This window comes from Prionailurus bengalensis, chromosome C1 (assembly GCF_016509475.1).
Source record: "Prionailurus bengalensis isolate Pbe53 chromosome C1, Fcat_Pben_1.1_paternal_pri, whole genome shotgun sequence".
NCBI classification, from domain to species: Eukaryota; Metazoa; Chordata; class Mammalia; order Carnivora; family Felidae; genus Prionailurus; species Prionailurus bengalensis.
The window spans coordinates 105,874,083-105,895,253 of record NC_057345.1 but is presented as its reverse complement, the minus strand read 5'-3'; the positions used below and the strand labels follow the sequence as shown (position 1 = coordinate 105,895,253).

Here is a 21,171-nt window from a genome sequence, read left to right as displayed (position 1 = left end):
GTTCGAGCCCCGCGTCAGGCTCTGGGCTGATGACTCAGAGCCTGGAGCCTGTTTCTGATTCTGTGTCTCCCTCTCTCTCTGCCCCTCCCCCGTTCATGCTCTGTCTCTCTCTGTCCCAAAAAAAATAAATAAACGTTGAAAAAATAATAATAAAATAAAATAGGTGTAACAGGGGCACCTGGGTGGCTCAGTCAGTTAAGCATCTGACTGTTGATCCTGGAGTAGGCCATGATCTCAGGGTTCCTGAGTTAGACTCATGTCCAGCTCTGCACCGACAGTGTGGTGAGGAGTCTGCTTTGGATTCTGTCTGTGGGTCTGTCTGGCGCTCTCTCTCTCTCTCTCTCTCTGCCCCTCCCCCGCTCATGCTCAGTCGCTTTGTCTCTCTCTCCCCCTCTGTCTCAAAATGAATAAACTTTTTAAAAAAATAAGTAAAATAGGAGTAATACTTATGTCTTCTTCACAAGGCTCTTAGAATAAGCAAAGTAGGAGAAAGAAGTGAATTTTGAAAGCCATTTGTAAACTTGACCTGTGAGAGAACTATAAAGCAAAATAATTATTAAACCAGGGGATTTGAATATTGAATTTGCGTGGGGCCAACGGGGAGCTTGCACTCATGATCTTGAGATCAAGCTCTGAGCGGCGATCAAGAGTGGAATGCTCTCGGACCGGGCCACCCAGGTTCCCTAGATACTGAATATTTTTCATTGAAAACAAGATTCTAGACTTCATTCCTCTAGCTGACTTTGGGCAAATCTTTTCATCTTTTCATACAGACACATCTAAGTTAATGAATAATTATGAAATGTTTATACCGATAACACAATTTATTTGGATATATAACAATTAGTAAACAATTTGTACTCTTCGACAATGTCCACCTACCTACCAGCTCTGATCGTGTTTGTAAATGCGACATTAACTACATTAGTAGCTATGCACTGTCCCCACCGACAGCGCAGCGGAAATAACTAAGTAGGCCACTGCCAGAGCAACTGGCTTCCTGAAGACACAGGAGACTAAGGTGGGAGTGCAATACATATGTGGTAGATCGAATAACAAAAGCAAAAGTTCGAAACCGATCGGAAATTAGCAGGATTCATTAAATGACGGGCGAGAACACTTGGGTCACCGTAGGAAAGCTTTGTTATTTCGGGAAGCTTGGCACACGCCATTACTTAACGTTACCCTGCTGGCAATCGGGCCTTTCTCTGGCTGAGACGAGCTCTTCAGCCGGTTGGGGTTCCCAGCGCGCCTTGCGCGGCTCTTGGCGGGAAAGCGACGGTGAGGGGAATCACACGGTCTTGTAGCGCCTCCGCGGGCAACCGTTGAAGGAAGGCGCCTGCGCGTCAGGCAAAGCGCGCGCCGCACGGTGCCAGGTTTCCCAGCGGCTGGCGCCCCTCAGACCTTACGTAATGTATTTGTTTTCTTTCCTGTTTGTTTGTGTCTTCTGCGTTTCAAGCTCTTTTTCTGTCGCTTCACAACTACTCTTAAGCTTCTTAAAGTCTTAATGGTGAAACGGGGGGAAACGTGAGCCTGCTTCTTTTTCACGAGAGGTTCGAGATTAGGTTAACTCCAGTGTCTAGTCCGGGCTTCTTCAGAGTCAATGACAGTAAAGCGTGTCCTCTGGGACCTCTTCCAGTGGAATTGTCTGCTTAAGACAAGGGAAACTGGAACCCCCAAATGAAACTTACGTGAAAATACCAGTTGTAATTGAGAAATCAGAATCAGCCAAGAAAGATCTGGAATATTTTCCATTCCGCTTTTTGGGGTGGTTCCGCAGAGTAGGACAATATGTTTTTATACCCAGAGCTGGGCTGAATGAAGTTCAGTAAAAGAACCTGACTTGAATCAGTCGTTTGAAACTATAAATGTAAAAAACAAAAACAAAACAAAACAAACAAACAAATAAAACTTCTGAGATTATTTTAAAGAGTCTGGCAGGGGCCGTTTTCATACCTACCTAACTGTGCAATGTAGTCAGTACTCGAATACTGTGATTGATTTCTTTATGTAAACATTATCTACATGAAATTGATCACATAAAATTTATTTTTATTCACTTAAAGTTCTTTCTGACTTTACATGTAGCCAACTAGAATATTAGCGATACAAAAAAGATCTGAAGTTAAAGCTCACGTTTCTGTCACAAGGTTGAATTAAGGAAAAGACTTTCCCAGAAGATGGCCACTGCGCAATTACAGAGGACTTCCATGGTATGATTTCTTGTATTTAAAAATATTTTAATGTAGCTAATCTTATTGTTTCCTGGAGTCTTTTATAAAAGTTAGAGCCAACTGTTTGAAGGGTTTAATGAGATCAGGAAACTCCATGTTTTAAGAAAGGAAGGTATTTGCTAAACTAATATTTAGAATCCATGGAGAATTGTGTTGGATGTTTGATGCATTGCATTAAATCACTGGTTCGTATCCAATTTACACTAGGTGTTAATGAATGCTATTCTGTGGCTTTGATGAAATTATCATTCATAGCAGTCTAGTCCAAGGAAATGAATGTGCATGCCTCACAAAGATAAAATTCTCATCTTTGCAATGTTCTTGTGTTACAGGGTTATGTGTGTCAAATCTAGTTAGTAACTAAAGAGTTACTACAATCTATCATGTATTATGCACTTACAGACTGTTAACCTGCAAGAGAATGTTAAGAGGATTTTTAAGCACTTTTTGCATTTTACCTTTAGGCTGCTTCCCTGAAATCACTTTCGCCTCTTAGAAGCCACCCTGACTTTCTGGGTTAGAAATTCTATGGGAAAGTACCATGGTTCACCACTATGGTTAGAAATTCTTTGGGAAAGTACCATGCTGACGCAAAGTTAGATCTACCTGAAGTTTAGGAGGATGTTATTTTTAATAAATCTAAATAAAATGTTTTAATTTTCCTGAAATTTAGAGTGCATTGGTATTTCCCAGTAAGATATCAACAGAGCAGCAGTCTTTAGTGTTAGTGAAGAGGCTCCTAGCAGTTTCAGTATCCTGCATCACCTATTTGAGAGGAATATTTCCAGAATGTGCTTATGGAACAAGATATCTAGATGGTAATGTAATGTTTATTTTTTGTTTCTTTCAACTTTGTTCATGTTGATTTTAAAACCTGCTTTAAACATGTTGTTTTTATTTTGGCTTGCTTTAAGACTGTATAAATTTTTGCCTAGAGATCTTTTTTTAATAATAGCTTTAGTGAGATGAAATTCACATACCTGACAATTCACTCACTTAAAGTGCACAACTGAATGATTTTTAGTATATTCAGATTGGTGTGCAACCACTACCATAGCCAATTTTAGAACATTTCATCACCCCAAAAGGAAACTCCATACTCACTAAGTCATTCTCCCCTTCCCCCAACCTCCCCAGTCCTCGGATTCCACCAGTCTGCTTTCTGTCTCTATGGATTTACCTATTCTGGACATTCCCCATAAATGGAATCATATAATATGTGGTCCTTTGTGACCAGCTTATTTCACTTATGTTTTCAAGATTCATCCGTATGGTGACATGAATCAGTCTTTCATTCTCTTTTATTGTTGACTAATATTCTATTATATAGAATGTTTATATTGATAAGCAAACATTGATGAATGTTTGTTTCAGTTGTTTACACTTTTTTGGCCATTATAAATAATGCCACATTCATGTACACATTTTTATGTGGACTAAGTAGTTTTTAAAAAGTATATTCAATACCTTTGGAAGCACTTAATCCTAAAATTTTTCCTTAGTTTCTCAAGTTTAATTTCACCTGACATTACTCTTTAATGATGAAGTTGGTAGGTAAAAACATTCTATTATTTATTGCTTTGTATAGTAGTAGTATATATTCTTGTGTTATTTTGGGAAGTAAAAATAATACAGCCTATTTATACTACAGTAATAATTCATTACCCAGCACATAGTGTGTACCTAATTTTGTGTGCCAACTATATGGTGGGCAATATGTTAAGCACTATGTTATGTATTACAGCTTGTTAATTCATATTACAGGCCTGTGAGTTAGCTATTACTCCTATTTTTCAGATAAGGAACCTGAGACAGAGACAGAGATCTTAGTCCTTACCATTGTATTACCTGTTGCTTCCTTGCAGGTCTCTATCTCTCACAGCCAGTTAACTTCTTGGCCTTTTACAAGAATTTAATTGGGATACGGGCCCATGCAAATACTCTAAAACTCTTGGATAATGATGGTGTGAAAGCATTATATCTAACTTTTAAGTATTCTATAGCTTTTAAAAATTACATTTTTTTTGCCCATCACATGTATCCTAATCATTTTGATGCCATTTTATAACAAGGATAAAAAGATTATTTATTTCCATAAGACCTTTCTTCTTTTAAATTATGTTAATACCAATCATCTGGAAGTTCATTGCCATTACATAATATATATCTAATACACAGCTGACGAAAATAATTTCACTTAAATTTCTAGGTGCTTGGGGTGCCTGGGTGGCTCAGTTGGTTAAGCATCTGACTCTTGATCTCAGCTCAAGTCTTGATCTCGGGGTCATGAGTTCAGGACCTGCGTTGGGCTCCGCCGTGGGCCTGAAACCTACTTAAAAAAATAAAATAAAATAAAATTTCTACTTGCTTACTAATCTTGAGTAGTTCTATATTTATATCATTTTGGTGTTTAGATCTTTGTGTGAAAATTCTGAGAGAAGATAAAAACTGTCCAGGATCTACACAGTTAGTGAAGTGGTAAGTAAAAGATTACCTAATGATATGAAATTATTTTTCTCTTAAATCACATTTTTTTTTTTTTGTACCTTGGATACCTTTCATTGTTTAACCCAATTTTAGTAACTCCCCCTTTAACACTAGATACCATTTTTGCAGGTCTTTGGATCTTTGCATTAAATTTTTTCTTTAATTTTAAAGAAATTAAAATTCTGGCTCAATAGGTAGAACATTTGACTTTTGATCTTGGGGTTGTAAATTTGAGCCATACATTGGGTGTAGAGATTACTTTAAAAAAATAAAATTCTAGGGGTGCCCGAGTGTCTCAGTCGGTTGGGCGTTTGATTCTTGGTTTCAGCTCAGTTCATGATCTCACGGTTCATGAATTCTAGCTCTCCATCAGGCTCTGTGCTGACAGCGCAGGGCCTAGTTGGGATTCTCTCTCTCCCTCTGTCTGCCCCTCCTCACCTCTCTCTCTCTCTCTCTCTCTCTCACACACACACACACACACACACACAGTGAATAAATAAACTTAAAAAATAAAATAAAATCTTAAAAAAAGGGAGCTTTTTTTTTTAAGTAAGTTCCTTGCCAAATGTGGGATTTGAACTCACAACCCTGAGATCAAGAGCTGGATGCTCCACAAACTGAGCCAGCCAGATGCCCCAAGAAGGGAGCTTTAATAAGAAAATTTTGTATTATTTAGTAATGAGATAATATGGAGACTTATTAAAAGAATTATTTTCTGGAAAAGCATTCGGTCTAAAAATGAATATTTCATTATTTTTTAGGATGCTAGGATGCTATGATGCTTTACAAAAAAAATACGTAAGTCAGTATCTCATTGTCTTTTTTTCTACAGCTTATACTCTATAAATGTAACAGCAATAGCCACAAAGTAGAACATTAATTTAAACTAATTTGGGCATAGGCCAGCCCAAATTACTGAAAAGTTTGAACATTTGAATATTTTAAAGACTAATATTCAACTCAATTTGAAGCCGACAGAATTAATGCTTAACAAATTTTGCCAAGCCAGTTTTAGTTAACACTTGGTTGTGTTAATAATAACACTTATTAACTTACAAAAACTTAATGAATTAAAAAAAAACTCTTTTAAAATAGTTTATTAGTTTCACATGCCTTCTACAATTTTGTTTATACTAATAATTTTTTTTAATTTTTTTAACGTTTATTTATTTTTGAGACAGGGAGAGACAGAGCATGAACGGGGGAGGGTCAGAGAGAGAGGGAGACACAGAATCTGAAACAGGCTCCAGGCTCTGAGCTATCAGCACAGAGCCCGACTCGGGGCTTGAACTCACTGACCACGAGATCATGACTTGAGCCGAAGTCGGACGCTTAACCCACTGAGCCACCCAGGCGTCCCATGTTTATACTAATAATTTAATAAATTGTTTCTTCATAAGAATTCAAAAATAAATTTCTGTGTAGTCTAGGTTAAATTGTCACAAATCAGGGGCGCCTGGGTGGCTCAGTCGGTTGAGCAGCCGACTTTGGCTCAGGTCACGATCTCGAGGTCCGTGAGTTGGAGCCCCGCGTCGGGCTCTGTGCTGACAGCTCAGAGCCTGGAGCCTGTTTCGGATTCTGTGTCTCCCTCTCTCTGACCCTCCCCCGTTCATGCTCTGTCTCTCTCTGTCTCAAAAATAAATAAATGTTAAAAAAAATTTTTTTTTAATTGTCACAAATCATAAATAGGTGAAATTTCGATTAATAAGGGTTTACTGTAGATTATAAGCCTTTTTGTATACTTATGTTTATATTAGCATATATAAAGAAGTCCATCTCTAAACAAAATGTAAAAAAGATATAATTTTATCCATGGTCACTAACCTCCCTTATTAAGGCATTAAGTATTTAATACTCATTAAATATTAAGTGCCTGCTATGGCACATACTCCAGGTAGGAGCTGGGTGAACTAACAGTGGTCAGCGAAACAAAGAGAGCCCTTTCTATAGTGGGAAAACAGTCAATAAAACAAGTAAATCAGATAATTTCCAATTGTGCTAAATGCCAATAAAATATTTAGAAAAAGTGTGTTGCAGGTGGAGAGGTGGGGTAACTTTCGATAGGATAGGAGCTTCTCTGAGGTGCCATTTAAGCTGAGAATTGACTGAGAAGAAACCAGCCAGGCGTTGACTTTGGGAGAGAATATTCCTGGCAGAAGAGCAAATACAAAGAGTTGAGGGAAGTTTAGAGAGTTCAAGGAACAAAAAGAAATCGAGTGTGAATGGAATGCAATGAGCAGTGGGGGAGGAGGAGTCGTTTAGAGGAGCCTGGAGAGACAGGCAGGGCCAGAGCTTTCAGGACTATGTAGGTGAGGGGTTTGAATTATATTTTAGGTGCCATTTGAAGGTTTTGAGTAGAAATGTAACATCATTTAATTTACATTTTAAATTAAAAATCACTGTGGCTACTTTCAAGACAATATACTGTGGAAGGAGAATAAGATGGGAATCAAGGAGAGTGTTGCTTAGTCCGTTAATGCAGTACTGGTGAAAAATCACTGTGGCTTAGACCAAGAGGCAGAGAAGGAAATAAATGAAAAGATTCAGGATATATTTGGCAGTAGAACTGATTCGACTTGTTGATAGATTGGTTGTGGAGTATAAGGAAAAGATCCAAATCAAGGATGACTCTTAGATTTTTGTCCAATTACTTTAGTGGGTGATTTCCTATGATTCTCTATTCCTCTGGTTTCCAAAGCTTCTTCCCTTTATTAAATGAACAGAGTCCTGAACTCTACTTTTCTCTTTTCAAAATTAGTTCTAACATTGGTAAGGTTTAATGTGTTCTTTCATAATATATATTTTCCTTGTAACTGGCAGAAATACCCACGTTTGCTTAAGTCAGTGACATGAATTTCAACCTTTAGTAAGTCAACTAGAAATATCTATTTGGGGGTGCCTGGGTGGCTCAGTCAGTTAAGCGTTGAACTCTTGATTTCAGCTCAGGTCACGATATCACAGTTGTGAGATTGAGGCCCACATTGGCTCAGATCTGGGCATGGAACCTGCTTAAAATTCTCTCTCTCCCTCTGCCCCTCCCCCAGCTTGTGTGTGCACAGGTTTCTCAAAAATAAAAGAAAGAGAGATATTTGGGGGACTAGAGAAAGATACATAATGTATTGCTTTATATACATCATATTTTCTGCAAGGTTATTTCTTACTAGGAATAAATGTTGAAATAAGGCGAAGAATTCTTATGATTCATCATGAAAAAATATTTTATGGAGTAAAAGTAAGATTTTTGTTCTTTGTTATATTTCAGCTAAGGATGGTTGTTCTAGCTGTAAGTATTTTTAAATTGTATGTTCTTTTTTAAAGACGTCAAATTTGGCCTTGCTTATTTAAATAACACTAAAACCAACAATTGATTATGTCACTTTATTCAAGTAAATGATCTATTCAGTGGGGGGGAAAGTAACAAATTAATATTTTGGGAGGTTATTTTGTATTTTGTTTTGCTGAATCCATTTAATAGTTTCATCCAAATATCCAATTTAGTTCTTCTTGAATACTTAGCCTTATATAAATAACTCAATTATAAATTATTTTTAAATAGGTATACACCAATCCAGAAGACCCTCAGGTAGGTGTACTTAGGTTAGTAAACATTATATCTTTAAAATCTAAAAATAACATAAAATTATAATAATATCCTATGCTTTTACTTGTGCTTTAATCAATACACTTTCACATATATTTTCACATTTGAACCATTTGAACCTCGTAAAGGCCTTTTGAGGTAAGACAAGGCTTGTATTGTTATCTTTAAACAGATTAATACACTTACTAGCAAAGAGGCTGTGTGACTGACCCTTGGCCACTAAGCCAAAAACCAATAGAAATAACCTAAAACTCCTGATTTCTGCTTCAATATAATATTCTTTTTATGGAATTTTTTTTTAATTTTTTTTTTTAACGTTTATTTATTTTTGGGACAGAGAGACAGAGCATGAACGGGGGAGGGCCAGAGAGAGAGGGAGACACAGAATCGGAAACAGGCTCCAGGCTCTGAGCCATCAGCCCAGAGCCTGACGCGGGGCTCGAACTCATGGACCGCGAGATCGTGACCTGAGCTGAAGTCGGCCACTTAACCGACTGCGCCACCCAGGCGCCCCCCTTTTTATGGAATTTTGAAAGAGGTTGAGTTTGACAAAAATAAGATACTTAACACTTGCACTTTGGATATTCATCCCAATTCAGTCACATCCACCTTTTCATCTGACAATTAAAGAAGGTATTACAAGAAATGACAGGGAAAACCAAACAAGAAACAAAGGGGAAAGATCTGTTGAGTGCCTACTATTATTAGGCTCTGTTCCTTGAAGCTTTATATGCATTATCTCATTTATTCATCATAACCTTCATGAGGTAACTACCATTATCATCTCCACTCTAGATAAGGAAACCTAGATACAAGGTTTCTTGCCAGAGGTCACAGTGGCAGAACAAGAATTTGGACCTAAGAAGTCCAGTTCATGACCTTGGTGCTTAACCATTGCACAGTAGCTGTTGTAGTGTTCCATTCAGTCATGGAGAAGCAGCTGTTTTTAAAAAGAGCTGATCCCCATTCCTATGTGAGCACTGAAATAGAAAGAAAGCAATTAAAAAAAAAAAAAAAAAGCTTCGAGAGGGCTGGCAGTGTCTTTTCTTTGATACTCATGCCTGCAGTTAATGCTTAATATATGTCCATGGTGACAAAAATCATGTAAGCAAATGTTGTGAATTAGTTGATTGTTCGGAAACTAACTGCTCAGAAAATATTCATTTAGTTTCAGATGTTTTATATAGTTGAACATTTTTTACTTTCAGTAAAAGAACAACTTTGTTGATTCACTAATATTTATTGAATGTTGGCATGCCAGGCAGTTTATTAAGTGCTCTGTATAAATTATCCTGTTTGTCAAATATTCATAACCACCAATGAGATAGGTACTATTTTCAACCCCTTTTATTAGTTGGGGAAACTGAAACTTAGGTTTAAATGACTTGCTCTTAGTCACAGTATAGCAAGGATTTAAGCCCTGTGCTTGAGCCATTCTGCTAGAATTAGAGATAATGCTGCCCCTCTCACCTATCTGCTAAGGAGTTCCTTTCTGATATATATGATATCCATTGCAATTAGTAGGGGAATAACCATCTCTCCAAGACTGAAGCACCAAATCCCAAACCAAGGGAATTATTAGGATTTGAAGATTTCAGTGGACCAATAAGGGTTAAAACATGGCAGAAAAATTACTAAATCAGCATGAAGAGTCATAGAAAAGCTGTATATAGCTACTTGGCTGCCAGTACTGTAAATCAGATACATAACTGCAATGTTTTCTATTTAAGACAATTTCAGAATGTTACCAATTTAAGTTCAAGTACAGTAATAATGGACCAGTCATGGACTTCATAAGGTATGGTTTTATAGTTTTCTTTTCGTATTACGGATTACCACTTATTCATATTAATACTATATTGCTAAACTTCAGAAGTACTGAAGTACTTCTGAAATGTCTCAAACACCCCCAATTAACCATCCAGGAGTGGCTGTAAAAACATCCTTTGAGTAGCTGCAAGCCCAAATTCTGTGGCTTATTATATACTATTTTAATTATGAAACAGAACCAAAGGGCAGGAAAGCTGTTGTATGCTTGAGTGATTAGAAATGTAATTAAAATCCATCACTTGTTTCCTTTAAACATCTTATATAAAATGCATATTAAATAAAATTATTAGTTTATACTGTTATTAATAATAATATTGATGATATTAAATCTTTCATAATAGTGACATTAAAACACGTTTATGGTAACTTTCAACTTAAAAACTTAATGCTATAATAGGAATAAGAATCTCAAATAGTAAAATATGAAGTTACTAGAAGCCATACATGCCATAAAAGAAATTAATGTGTGATTCTCTTGTAGTAAAAACCAAAGCAACGATTCCAACATGTCATCTGCTGACACCAAGAAAGCAAGTATTCTCCTCATTCGCAAGATTTATATTCTAATGCAAAATCTGGGACCTTTACCTAATGATGTTTGTTTGACTATGAAACTTTTTTACTACGATGAAGGTACTATTTGTAACACGTCCTCTTGTTACCTGTATGTTTTAGTATTGAAACAATTGGTTTCCATCCTAACTGATTTTAAGACCTAAATTGTAATATATTTTTTGAAATTATAAAATTTTCATTTAATATAAGTATTTGAAAAAGAAAGATTAGAAAAAATAGACTTTCAAATGTATATAAGCTTCTCCAGCGATATGAACATACCCATATGAGGTACAACCTCACTCATAATTAAAGAAATAAAACAGTGAGATGCTACTTTTCACTTACCAGAGCAGTAAAACTTGTAAACCATTTCTTGGCAAGGGTGTGAGGGAAAAGTAGGCACTTTTATAAATTCTCAAGGGAATGTATGTAGGTGCAAGATTTTTAGAGGACATTTTGGCAGTATCAGAATTTTAGATGCACATTCTCTTTAATCCAGAAATTCTATAGCTAGAAAAGTGTCTTGGGAATATATTTAACACAAACATGCAAGGTTATATGTTTATAAGGATACCATGCAAGCTATTATAGAGAATGTGCTAGGGCACCTGGGTGGCTCAGTCAGCCAAGCATCTGACTCTTGCTTTTGGGCCAGGTCATGATCTTGTGGTTTTGTGAGTTCAAGCCCTGCACTGGGCTCTGGGCTGACAGCTTGGGGCCTGCTTGGGATTCTGTCTCTCCCTCTCTGCCCCTTCCCCACTCACACTGTCTCTCTCAAAATAAATAATAAGCTTAAAAAAAATGTGCTGATTAAGTTAATTTATCCAAGAAATAATACAAATGGATTAAAAAGAAAGGTTAAAAACACCTAGGTATAGAACAGTATGATCTTATTTGTGTTTTGTTAAGGATATATACATATATGAAATATATATAGAAGAACATAAAGCAACAATAGTAATAACAACTAACATTTATTGGATACTTAGAATGTGCCAGTTTTAGTCTGAGTAGTTTATATACTTTAATTCATCTAATACCCACAATTACCCTATGGGGTAGATACTATTATTTTCCGCATTTCATAGGTGAGAAAACCAAATCAGGGATGATAAATAATTTATTCAAAGTCATACAGCCAGTCAAGTGAAGAAGAAAAAAGGTTGCCTTTCTATACTATTTGAAATGTTTTCAATCTTTGTATGTTATTATTATTATATTATGTTCTCTTCAGTTTCATGAACTTCATAGTTTATACTTTTTGCAGTTACACCCCCAGATTACCAACCTCCCGGTTTTAAGGATGGTGATTGTGAAGGAGTGATATTTGAAGGGGAGCCTATGTACTTAAATGTGGGAGAAGTTCCAACACCTTTTCACACCTTCAAAGTAAAAGTGACTACTGAAAAAGAACGAATGGAAAATATTGATTCAGCTATTTTATCACCAAAACAATTAAAAACACCACTTCAGAAAATTCTCATGGACAAAGATGATCGAGAAGATGAACAGGAGCATTATATAAGTGTCAGTACCTTTTAAAGAGTTATAAAGTACCATAGTAACAAATGTTTGACTCAATTCTAAAGACTAATAGTTCTCGTTAATATTTGTATAAATATTGTATTATAATCATAAACTCAAGGTTGATCTGGACCGTAAGAAAGGTATAGCCTTTTCATTTTAAAACTCTTTATCTTGGTGCAAACATTCTCAGAAATTTAAAGCACAGCTATTCTGGGGCTCCTGGGTGGTTCAGTCAGTTAAGTGTCCAACTTCTGCTCAGATCGTGATCTCACAGCTTATGAGTTCGAGCCCCGCATTGGGCTCTGCAGCTGACAGCTCAGAGCCTGGAGCCTGCTTCAGATTCTGTGTCTCCCTCTCTCTGCCCCTTCCCGGCTCATGTTCTGTCTCCCTCTCCTTCAAAAATAAACATTTAAAAAAAATGTTTAAAAGAAACAACTATTCTGAATGAAGTCCTGGAGGCCCAGCCACTCACCACTTCAACTACCCTCATAGTGTACTCTGAGGAAACCCCTTGGTCTGGAGCATAATTTGCAAACCACTGAAATACTCCAATCCCCCAACTAATGTTGGAATCCTTCCTACAACACCCTTACTAGATGCTCATTTAAACCTGTGCTTGAATTCATTTGGGGCCTGCAAAATCACTGTTCTAAAGCAGGCTGGAAGTTCCTAGAAGGCAGGAAAAGTGTCATTCATCTTTGTAATCCTCCAGTGCCTACCAGACTTAGGTTTACTGTGTACATTCTCAGTTTTCAATAGAAGTATGCTAGAAGTATAAGAAGTATAAATAGAAATATAAAAAAGGCCTTTTTTTGTTACCTTACTCCCAGAAAATCTTCCACATTAACATGATTGTTATTTAATGTAATCTTTGTTGTTTTGTTTTATCTCATTTAATTCTAAATTATGATCTTAGTACTTATATATAGAGACTGACTTTTCTGATTTAGGCTCTGCCACATCCTTACAAATAGAAAATTCAATTTTCAAACAGTTTAGTCAAAGAAAAAGTCTTCTCAAAACCTAAATCCCAGTCTTGCTTTATAAACAAATAATGCTGGGATTTATGTAGCATTCTTTAAAATATTTAAAGCTCTTTGACATATGTCACAAAAAAATGTATAATTATAAAGTAGACATTAAACTTGTTGCTATTTCTACCGTACCATGACTGATCTATTCTTCACTAACTTCCTGAAGAGGATTGGGGCATATTCAGTGTGTGCTAACATATGTATAGAAATTCCAGAGATATGGGCGCCTGGGTGGCTCAGTTAGTTGAGCGGCCGACTTCGTCTCAGGTCATGATCTCGCAGTTCGTGAGTTCGAACCCCACGTTGGGCTCTGTGCTGACAGCTCAGAGCCTGGAGCCTGCTTCGGGTTCTGTGTCTCCCTTTGTCTCTGCCCCTTCCTCGCTCATGCTCTGTCTCTGTCTTTCAAAAATGAATAAACGTTAAAAAAATATAAAAAAAAAAAGAAATTCCAGAGATACAGCAATGATGCTTGTGTAAACATGTCTAATGCAGTGCCCTCCGACAATAGTAAGAACTAAGGATTCTTAGAGCCATTATGTATTTTTGAGAAAGTTGTATATTTGTTCTTAAAGCAACCCTGCCAAAAAGAGTAGTAGTTTTTACTTTGGATAAATGTTGTACCTTGTTATAGTAATTATAGGACTTTATTTCTAGTAAACGTAAGGTAGTTATACTGTTATGTTATATTTAACCTTCATAAAACAAATTTGTTCATAAATACTTTGCCCAGTTGTTTTAATTTCTTTTCAAAATGTGTCCATTTTTTTTATTCATGTAATTATGTAGGATGATTTTGACATTGAAACTAAAATGGAAGAGCAGAAAAAAAACCCTGGATCTTCTGAACTTGGAGGTAAGAAGTTAATGAAAATGTAGATTGATTCACTTTCAATTCTATTTCATACCACTTTAACTCCTTTTTTTTTTTTTTAACAGAACCAAGTTTAGTTTGTGAGGAAGATGAAATTATGAGATCTAAGGAAAGTCCAGATCTTTCAATTTCTCATTGTCAGGTATAAATTTGATAATTCATCTCACTTTTAACTTGCTTTTTTTCCCCCAAAAGACTTGCTTATATAGTTATCTAGTTATTTTTCAGGTTTTGTTATTATATTCAAGGTCTTTTAGGATAAAATTAAGTTTCAAGAATGCTTTTTAACAAAACTTGAAAAGTATATATTGCAAAGTTTTGAATTTTTGTGGATTTATTTAGTAGTAAACCTAAATATTGTTCATAGAATCTCAGAATTTCAGCTAGAGAGAATCTTAAGCAATTATTCTACCACCTTTTGTGCTTACAAATGGAGTATATAATACATTTTTATTGCCTTGAGAAGACATGTTTAATTTTGTTTTCCGTAGACAGTAAAATCTTGATATAACATTTAGATAAAAAGAACTTGAAAATAATGGGACTGAGTATTGTCCACCTTCCTCTGCACATCTCCTTTCTCCAATGAGGGTGAGCTAAAGTTCTTATCTTCTGGAAGAGTAGTGTAGTGCCCAATGATCATTTGGGACTTTTTCAGTTCAGTGAATGATCGACAGGGTCAGTTTCATTATTTTTACCTTTACATTTTTTGTGACAGTAAGAACCATTCAAAATTATTGGTTTTCATTAAGATAATACCCTAGATTTTGTTACTGAATTTTAGAGCCTAGTATTATGGAAAGTTTTTATTATGTTATATGATTTTGTGTAATTATTTTCTTTTCTAGTTTGAACAGTTAGTCAGTAAAACATCTGAACTTGATGTATCTGAAAGCAAAACAAGAAGTGGAAAAATCTTTCAGAATAAAATGGTAAGTGTCTCTTTAGATTTGTTTTCCATTTTGACCTTGTAATTTTTCCCCACGTGTGAGTTTATTTTGCTTCTTAATCCTTTCTTTATTGGACCAATATTTAGTAAGCGCCTATTATGTGTCAGGTACTTTTACTAGGTGTTGGAGATATAATATGAATAACACATTGTTCCTACTCTTAGCTAAAAGTTTAGTAACTGGAGCAGTGATATAGGGCCACGGTAGCAGTCTGAGTAGGCTACATGGAGGCACAAAGGAAAGAATGGTTACTTTGATTGAAGGTGCATGAAAGAGGAGAATTCAGGAAAGGCTTTGAGAAATGACACTATCATCCAGTCTCCCAAGGAGATTTCCTAGAATGCCAAAATATTCTCATGTTCTATCTTGTAAATGGATTGTCTTGTTAATGAGACATAAAAATTAATGTTTTGTACATATTTTGCATAAAATGAATCTCATGTTTTTAAGGAAAAACCCACTGCTTTATTTTAGTTTTCTATTTTTATTAAATGGAGATTTATATTTTATTTTAAACCTTTAAGTTACTCAAATGTTCAGGTATGAAGAAAAACCATTCTATAAAATATTATATCCAAACTCAGGAAACAAATAGCACACCCTAACAGTATATTGGCATTTCTTCCCAACTCCTCATTTCAGTGACATCATGTTGATAGCTTAAAAGTGGAGATGATGAGAATATCCACAGCATGGAAATCTGCAAAGGCCTCAACTCAGGATTCGTTACTCCTAGAGAACTGGTTGTTAAACATTTACCAGCACACCATTGATTATAGTGCCATTTTTAGGTGTTCTTTTTTCTACATTCTTTTTTTTTTTTTAAGTTTTTATTTTATTTTTTTAGTAATCTCTTTCTCCAACTCAGGGCTCAAACTCATGACCCCAAGATCAAGAATCACGTGCTCTTCCAACTGAGCCAGCTAGGTGCCCCCTTTTCCATATTCTCAGTAGGAAGTTAAAACTGGCAGAAGGCAGCATGCAAACTAATATGCTGATGAAAGCAAAAGATAAAAAGTTTCAAAAGTTAGTACCCCTAGCAGCAAAATGGTCTTCTAAGCAGCTTCTACTTAAGATGCGTATCCTTTACTAGGATATAGGGAAAAAAGCAAGAGTTAAAAAATTATTAGGCAGGATTTCCTTGTAATGTGACGTTAAGACACTTTAGGAGCATAAATTCACTTCTAAAATTGCCCATGTTGGAGCGCCTGGGTGGCTCAGTCAGTTAAACATCCAACTTCGGCTCAGGTCATGATCCTGCAGTTCATGAGTTCAAACCCTGCATCAGGCTCTGTGCTGACAGCTCAGAGCCTAGAGTCTGCTTCAGATTCTGTCTCTCTCTCTCTCTCTCTCTCTCTCTCTCTTTTTCAAAAATAAATTTTTTAAAAAAATAAAATAAGAAATAAAATTGCTCATGTTTTTGTATATGAACTCTCTGCCAAAGTATTGCTGCTTTTGAGAATCATGACTGCATTATTACTAGAAAAGGGCAAGAAATGAAAATACTTAATTGTATATACATTAAGGAAGCTATATGGAAAAGTACACTTCCCACATCAGAAAATATGCATGTCTGGGGTGCCTGGGTGGCTCAGTCGTTTGGGCATCCAACTTCGGCTCAGATCATGATCTCCTGGTTTGTGAGTTCAAGCCCCACGCTGGGCTCTGTGCTGACAGCTCAGAGCCTGGAGCCTGCTTCGGATTCTGTATCCCCCTCTGTCTCTGCCCCTCCCCCACTCATGCTCTGTCTCTCAAAAATGAATAAACGTTAAAAAAGTTTAAAAAAAGAAAAGAAAAGCATGTCCTTTTAGAGAATAGTAATATGACAGCTAACAATTTGTCATCGTCCAATATTCATTTTAAAAACTGCATAGATAGGGGCACCTGGGTGGCTCAGTCAGTTGAGCATTGACTTTTTTTTTTTTTTTAACGTTTATTTATTTTTGAGAGACAGAGCACGAGAGGAGAAGGGGCAGAGAGAGAGAGAGAGAGAGGGAGACACAGAATCCGAAGCAGGCTCCAGGCTCTGGGCTCAAACCCACAAAACGTGAGATCATGACCTGAGCCAAAGTCAGATGCTTAAGTGACTGAGCTACCCAGGTGCCCCAAGCGTTGACTCTTGATTTTGGCTTGGGTTGTGATCCCAGGGTCACGAGACAGAGCCCTGCATCGGGCTCCATGCTGAGCACTGGAGTCTGCTTAGGATTCGGTCTCTCCCCCTGTCCCTCTCCCTGGCTCACACACTTTCTCTTTCTCTCTCTCAAATAAAAATAAAATTGGGGCGCCTGGGTGGCGCAGTCAGTTAAGCGTCCGACTTCAGCCAGGTCACGATCTCGCGGTCCGTGAGTTCGAGCCCCGCGTCAGGCTCTGGGCTGATGGCTCGGAGCCTGGAGCCTGTTTCCCATTCTGTGTCTCCCTCTCTCTCTGCCCCTCCCCCGTTCATGCTCTGTCTCTCTCTGTCCCAAAAATAAAATAAACGTTGAAAAAAAAATTTTTTTAATAAAATAAAATAAAAACTGCATAGATAGCATTATTTACAATAGCCAAAGGTGGAAAAAAACTATCTATCAATAGACAAAATGGATAAACAAAATGTAGTATATCCATGCAATGGAATATTATTCAGCCATAAAAAGGAATGAAGTACCCATACATGCTTCAACCTGAATAAACCTTGAAAACATGCTAAATGAAAGAAACCAGTGATAAAAGTCCACATATTATTTGATTCTACTCATATGAAAGTCCAGAGTAGGAATTTCTATAGAGACAGAGTAGAATGTCTCAGAGCTAGTGGGAGAAAGGGGGAATAGGGAAGTGATTAGTATACTCTACATTTAAAGAAACCAGGTATCCTATCTTAGTCGGAAATAGGTACACTATGTATAATTTTAAAAAGAAAGGAGAGAAGGAAGGAGGGAACAAACAAACAAACCTCAGCATTTCTTTTTGGAGTGATGAAGTATTCTAAAATTGACTGCAATGATGGTTGCACAACTCTGAATATAATTAAAATTATTGAACTGTATGCTTTTTAAAATAGATGAACTGTATGTTATCTGAATTATATCTCAGTTATATCTCAGGAAAGCTTTTTTTAAACACTGCATATAGTTAGTTGCCTCTTGTTTTTCAAGTGTTGGTTATTCTTTGAGAAATAACCAATTGATGATTATTCTGTCTTTGTGGAGGCTAATGGAAATCAACCAGTAAAATCTTCTAAGGAAAATCGGAAGAGAAATCAACTCAAATCTGGGAAAACAGTAAGTTTTATGATAGTATATAAGTTGAAAAAAATGGCAAGTATCAAACTATCATTACTATAGATTAAACTTTAAATGCTAAATATGATAATATTCCTGGATATTACCTCAGAGTACTGATATCCAAATCTTGTGTATAAATTGGTTCTAAAAAATGAGGTGATTTTAAATAAGGTGTGCTATGGTTGTTTATTAATTTTTTCCATGTAAATATATACTGATTTCATCAATGATTTGAAATAGTTGGAGGAATGTATAAAATAAAAATCAGTGTGTCCAGAAAAATATGAATAGAATGAGAAAATTAAATATGAATAAATATTGTAGAATGAGAAAATGTAAGAATATTTAGGCCATTTTATTTATGTAGAGCTAACCATTTTATTTATGTAGAGCTAAAATTGGGCCAGAAATTTGATCTGAGCTTCCTAGAGATCAAAAATGAAGTAGAAATAAGATAAGTTACCAAATCAACTCGTTCCCTAAAAATATAGCATCTCCCCTCAGTACCTTAGGGGAAAGAAAAATTTTCCTGACCTAAATTTTTTAACAGTTGTTTCATATTTAGGACCTTATTGTGTACCAAGTCAGATCATATGTTTGCCATTTCTGAGATAAATATTTGTATTTTCAACTATAACTTTTAGTATTATTAGTAGGTTAAAATTAGACAACTGAATACATAAGACTGCTTTAAAGGGGTAATCTCAAAAATATAGTTAATAGTGTTTTCAATTTACATATCTTAAGAAGGGAATGAAATAACCTGATACTTCATTAATATATTAAGTTGTCTGACTTTTCCCAATGTATTAAGCCTTGATTTTTTTTCAAAATCATTCAGTTTGTATCATTAGTGAGGTGGGATGTTGTTGTTATTGTTGTTGTTGTTGTTTTCCAGAAAAATCAAAGTTGAGTAACTCAGGGAATACTTTCAGGAATTTCCCTAATTTGTCCTCCTATTCATTCAAGATTATACATTGAATGTCTAATAGCTATCAGGCACTGCTAAGTACCAGGAATACAAAAAAAGAAAACATGATTTAAACCTTACATGGTGCGGGGGCACCTGGGTGGCTCAGGAGGTTGAGCATCCAACTTGGGCTCAGGTCATGATCTCATGGTCCGTGGGTTCGAGCCCCGCGTCGGGCTCTGTGCTGACAGCTCAGAGCCTGGAGCCTCCTTTGGATTCTGTGTCTCCCTCTCTCTCTCTCTGCCCCTCCCCTGCTCAAGCTCTGTCTCGGTCTCTCTCAAAAATAAATAAACATTAAAAAAATAATAATAAAAAAAATAAACCTTACATGGTGCCAAGGTAGAATGTTTCTCTCTCTGCAGCTCATTATTAAATCTTTTTCCCTCTTATCCCTCCAAAATATTTTGAGGACATAATGTTAGATCTTTCTGATTTCTCCAACAGCCCTAATGAAGACCTTACATTTTACAAGTGTGTACTTACAGCAGCCATCAGAAGATATAAATATATCAGTAATAAAATTTACCCTACTTTATTTATTTGTTTGTTTGTTTGTTTGTTTGTTTTTAAGAAATCTTTACACCCAGTGCGGGGCTCGAACTCACAACCCCAAGATCAAGAGCGGCATGCTCCTTGGACTGAGCCAGCCAGGTGCCCCAACTTTACCCTACTTTTAAACAACTCAGATATACTGTCTTAGTAGGAAATAGTTACACTACGTATACTTTTAAAAAGAAGGCAAGGAAGGAACAAACAAACTTCACAGATGTGAAAAAATTTAAAATTAAAAACATGTAAACTGGAAAGTATCCTTGTTTTCTTTTGACAGGTCCTTCATCACTTTGATACTTCTAGTCAAGAGTCAGTGCCAAAAAGAAGAAAGTTTAGTGAACCAAAGGAACATATATGAAAATTAATTCTTCTTCATGTTTGCAAAGTTCTCAACATTTAAACTAAAGGACACTGTATTACTATTTTAATGTGTATTTGCCCTACCTGTGAAAAATTATATATAGTCTTAAGCAGTTAGTACACTAAAATGAATTTTTAGGTGACTATCATATTATCTGAGACAATCCAAGAGAACTTTTGCGTAAAATCAAAAGTACCAATGTCATAATTGATTTTGTTCATTATCTGTTCAATATTGATCTATCTTCCATTTTGATGGATACTGCCTTTAAATGTATATTAACTTTTAAGTCAATTTTAAAAACAAATAACGTTTATTTTGTTATTAAATTTTTGTAGGAATTTGCTTTTTACTTACGTTAAAACCATACCACTTAACTGTCACTGTCATTAAAACCGTATTCTTCAGTACTTTGAGTACTGAATGGAGTGTATTAACATGGTAATATATAACATACCATTAAAAATTGGTTATCTTTTTAACATTTTTGTACTTGAAGACAAAAATGAGGACTGATTTTTAAGGTCTGGCATTTTTGGCAACATAAATAAAATATTGTTCAGCATCTAGACTCTTTCATGGCTTCTAATTTTTATTTAGCAGAAGATGTTTAGGCACTAATTCTATGATCATTTTGGTAGATGATACTTTGCAAGAGTTGAGCACACTTCCCAGAATCTTTAAGTGGTCGTATGAAAGATACTGTGCTTTTAGTGAGAAACCTGGGACCTGATTTCAGCTTTGACCGTTTCCTTTGCCTTAGAAAAGGAAGACTTAAAACTTGGTCTGTTTGCTTCTTGCAGTTTTCAGCAGCCGTATTATAAAACATACATTACCCATGGGTTTGCCAGTAACAAGCGCTGATAGAGAAGGTAGGGGTGTATGCTATGGTAGAAATGTACCTATTCCTGTTTAATGTAAACCACATAA

At 35.9% G+C, this 21,171-nt stretch overlaps 2 protein-coding genes across 5 annotated transcripts in view; both read left to right on the top strand.

Moving 5' to 3' along the window:
• GOLPH3L (golgi phosphoprotein 3 like) overlaps positions 1–21,171 on the top strand; it is a 59,093-nt gene that overhangs the window by 273 nt on the left and 37,649 nt on the right. Inside the window, exon 2 of the mRNA XM_043576186.1 lies at positions 1,853–1,854. The gene's annotated coding sequence lies outside the window, so the exon portion shown is untranslated. The remainder of the gene's footprint in view (positions 1–1,852; positions 1,855–21,171) is intronic.
• HORMAD1 (HORMA domain containing 1) lies at positions 1,288–20,810 on the top strand. Of its 4 annotated transcripts, none has more exons than XM_043576179.1 (15): positions 1,288–1,409; positions 2,151–2,213; positions 2,908–3,052; positions 4,649–4,712; positions 5,483–5,519; positions 7,984–8,004; positions 8,278–8,304; positions 10,053–10,120; positions 10,634–10,785; positions 11,978–12,237; positions 14,058–14,124; positions 14,208–14,284; positions 14,991–15,074; positions 18,284–18,355; positions 20,158–20,810. In XM_043576179.1, the coding sequence occupies exons 2-15, from the start codon at positions 2,181–2,183 to the stop codon at positions 20,236–20,238; spliced, it is 1,188 nt and encodes a 395-aa protein (XP_043432114.1). In that variant the 5' UTR covers positions 1,288–1,409; positions 2,151–2,180; the 3' UTR covers positions 20,239–20,810. The 4 variants fall into 4 exon arrangements, with proteins under 4 accessions (XP_043432114.1, XP_043432118.1, XP_043432116.1 ...); XM_043576181.1 differs by lacking the exon at positions 1,288–1,409 and adding an exon at positions 1,437–1,553; XM_043576183.1 differs by lacking the exon at positions 7,984–8,004.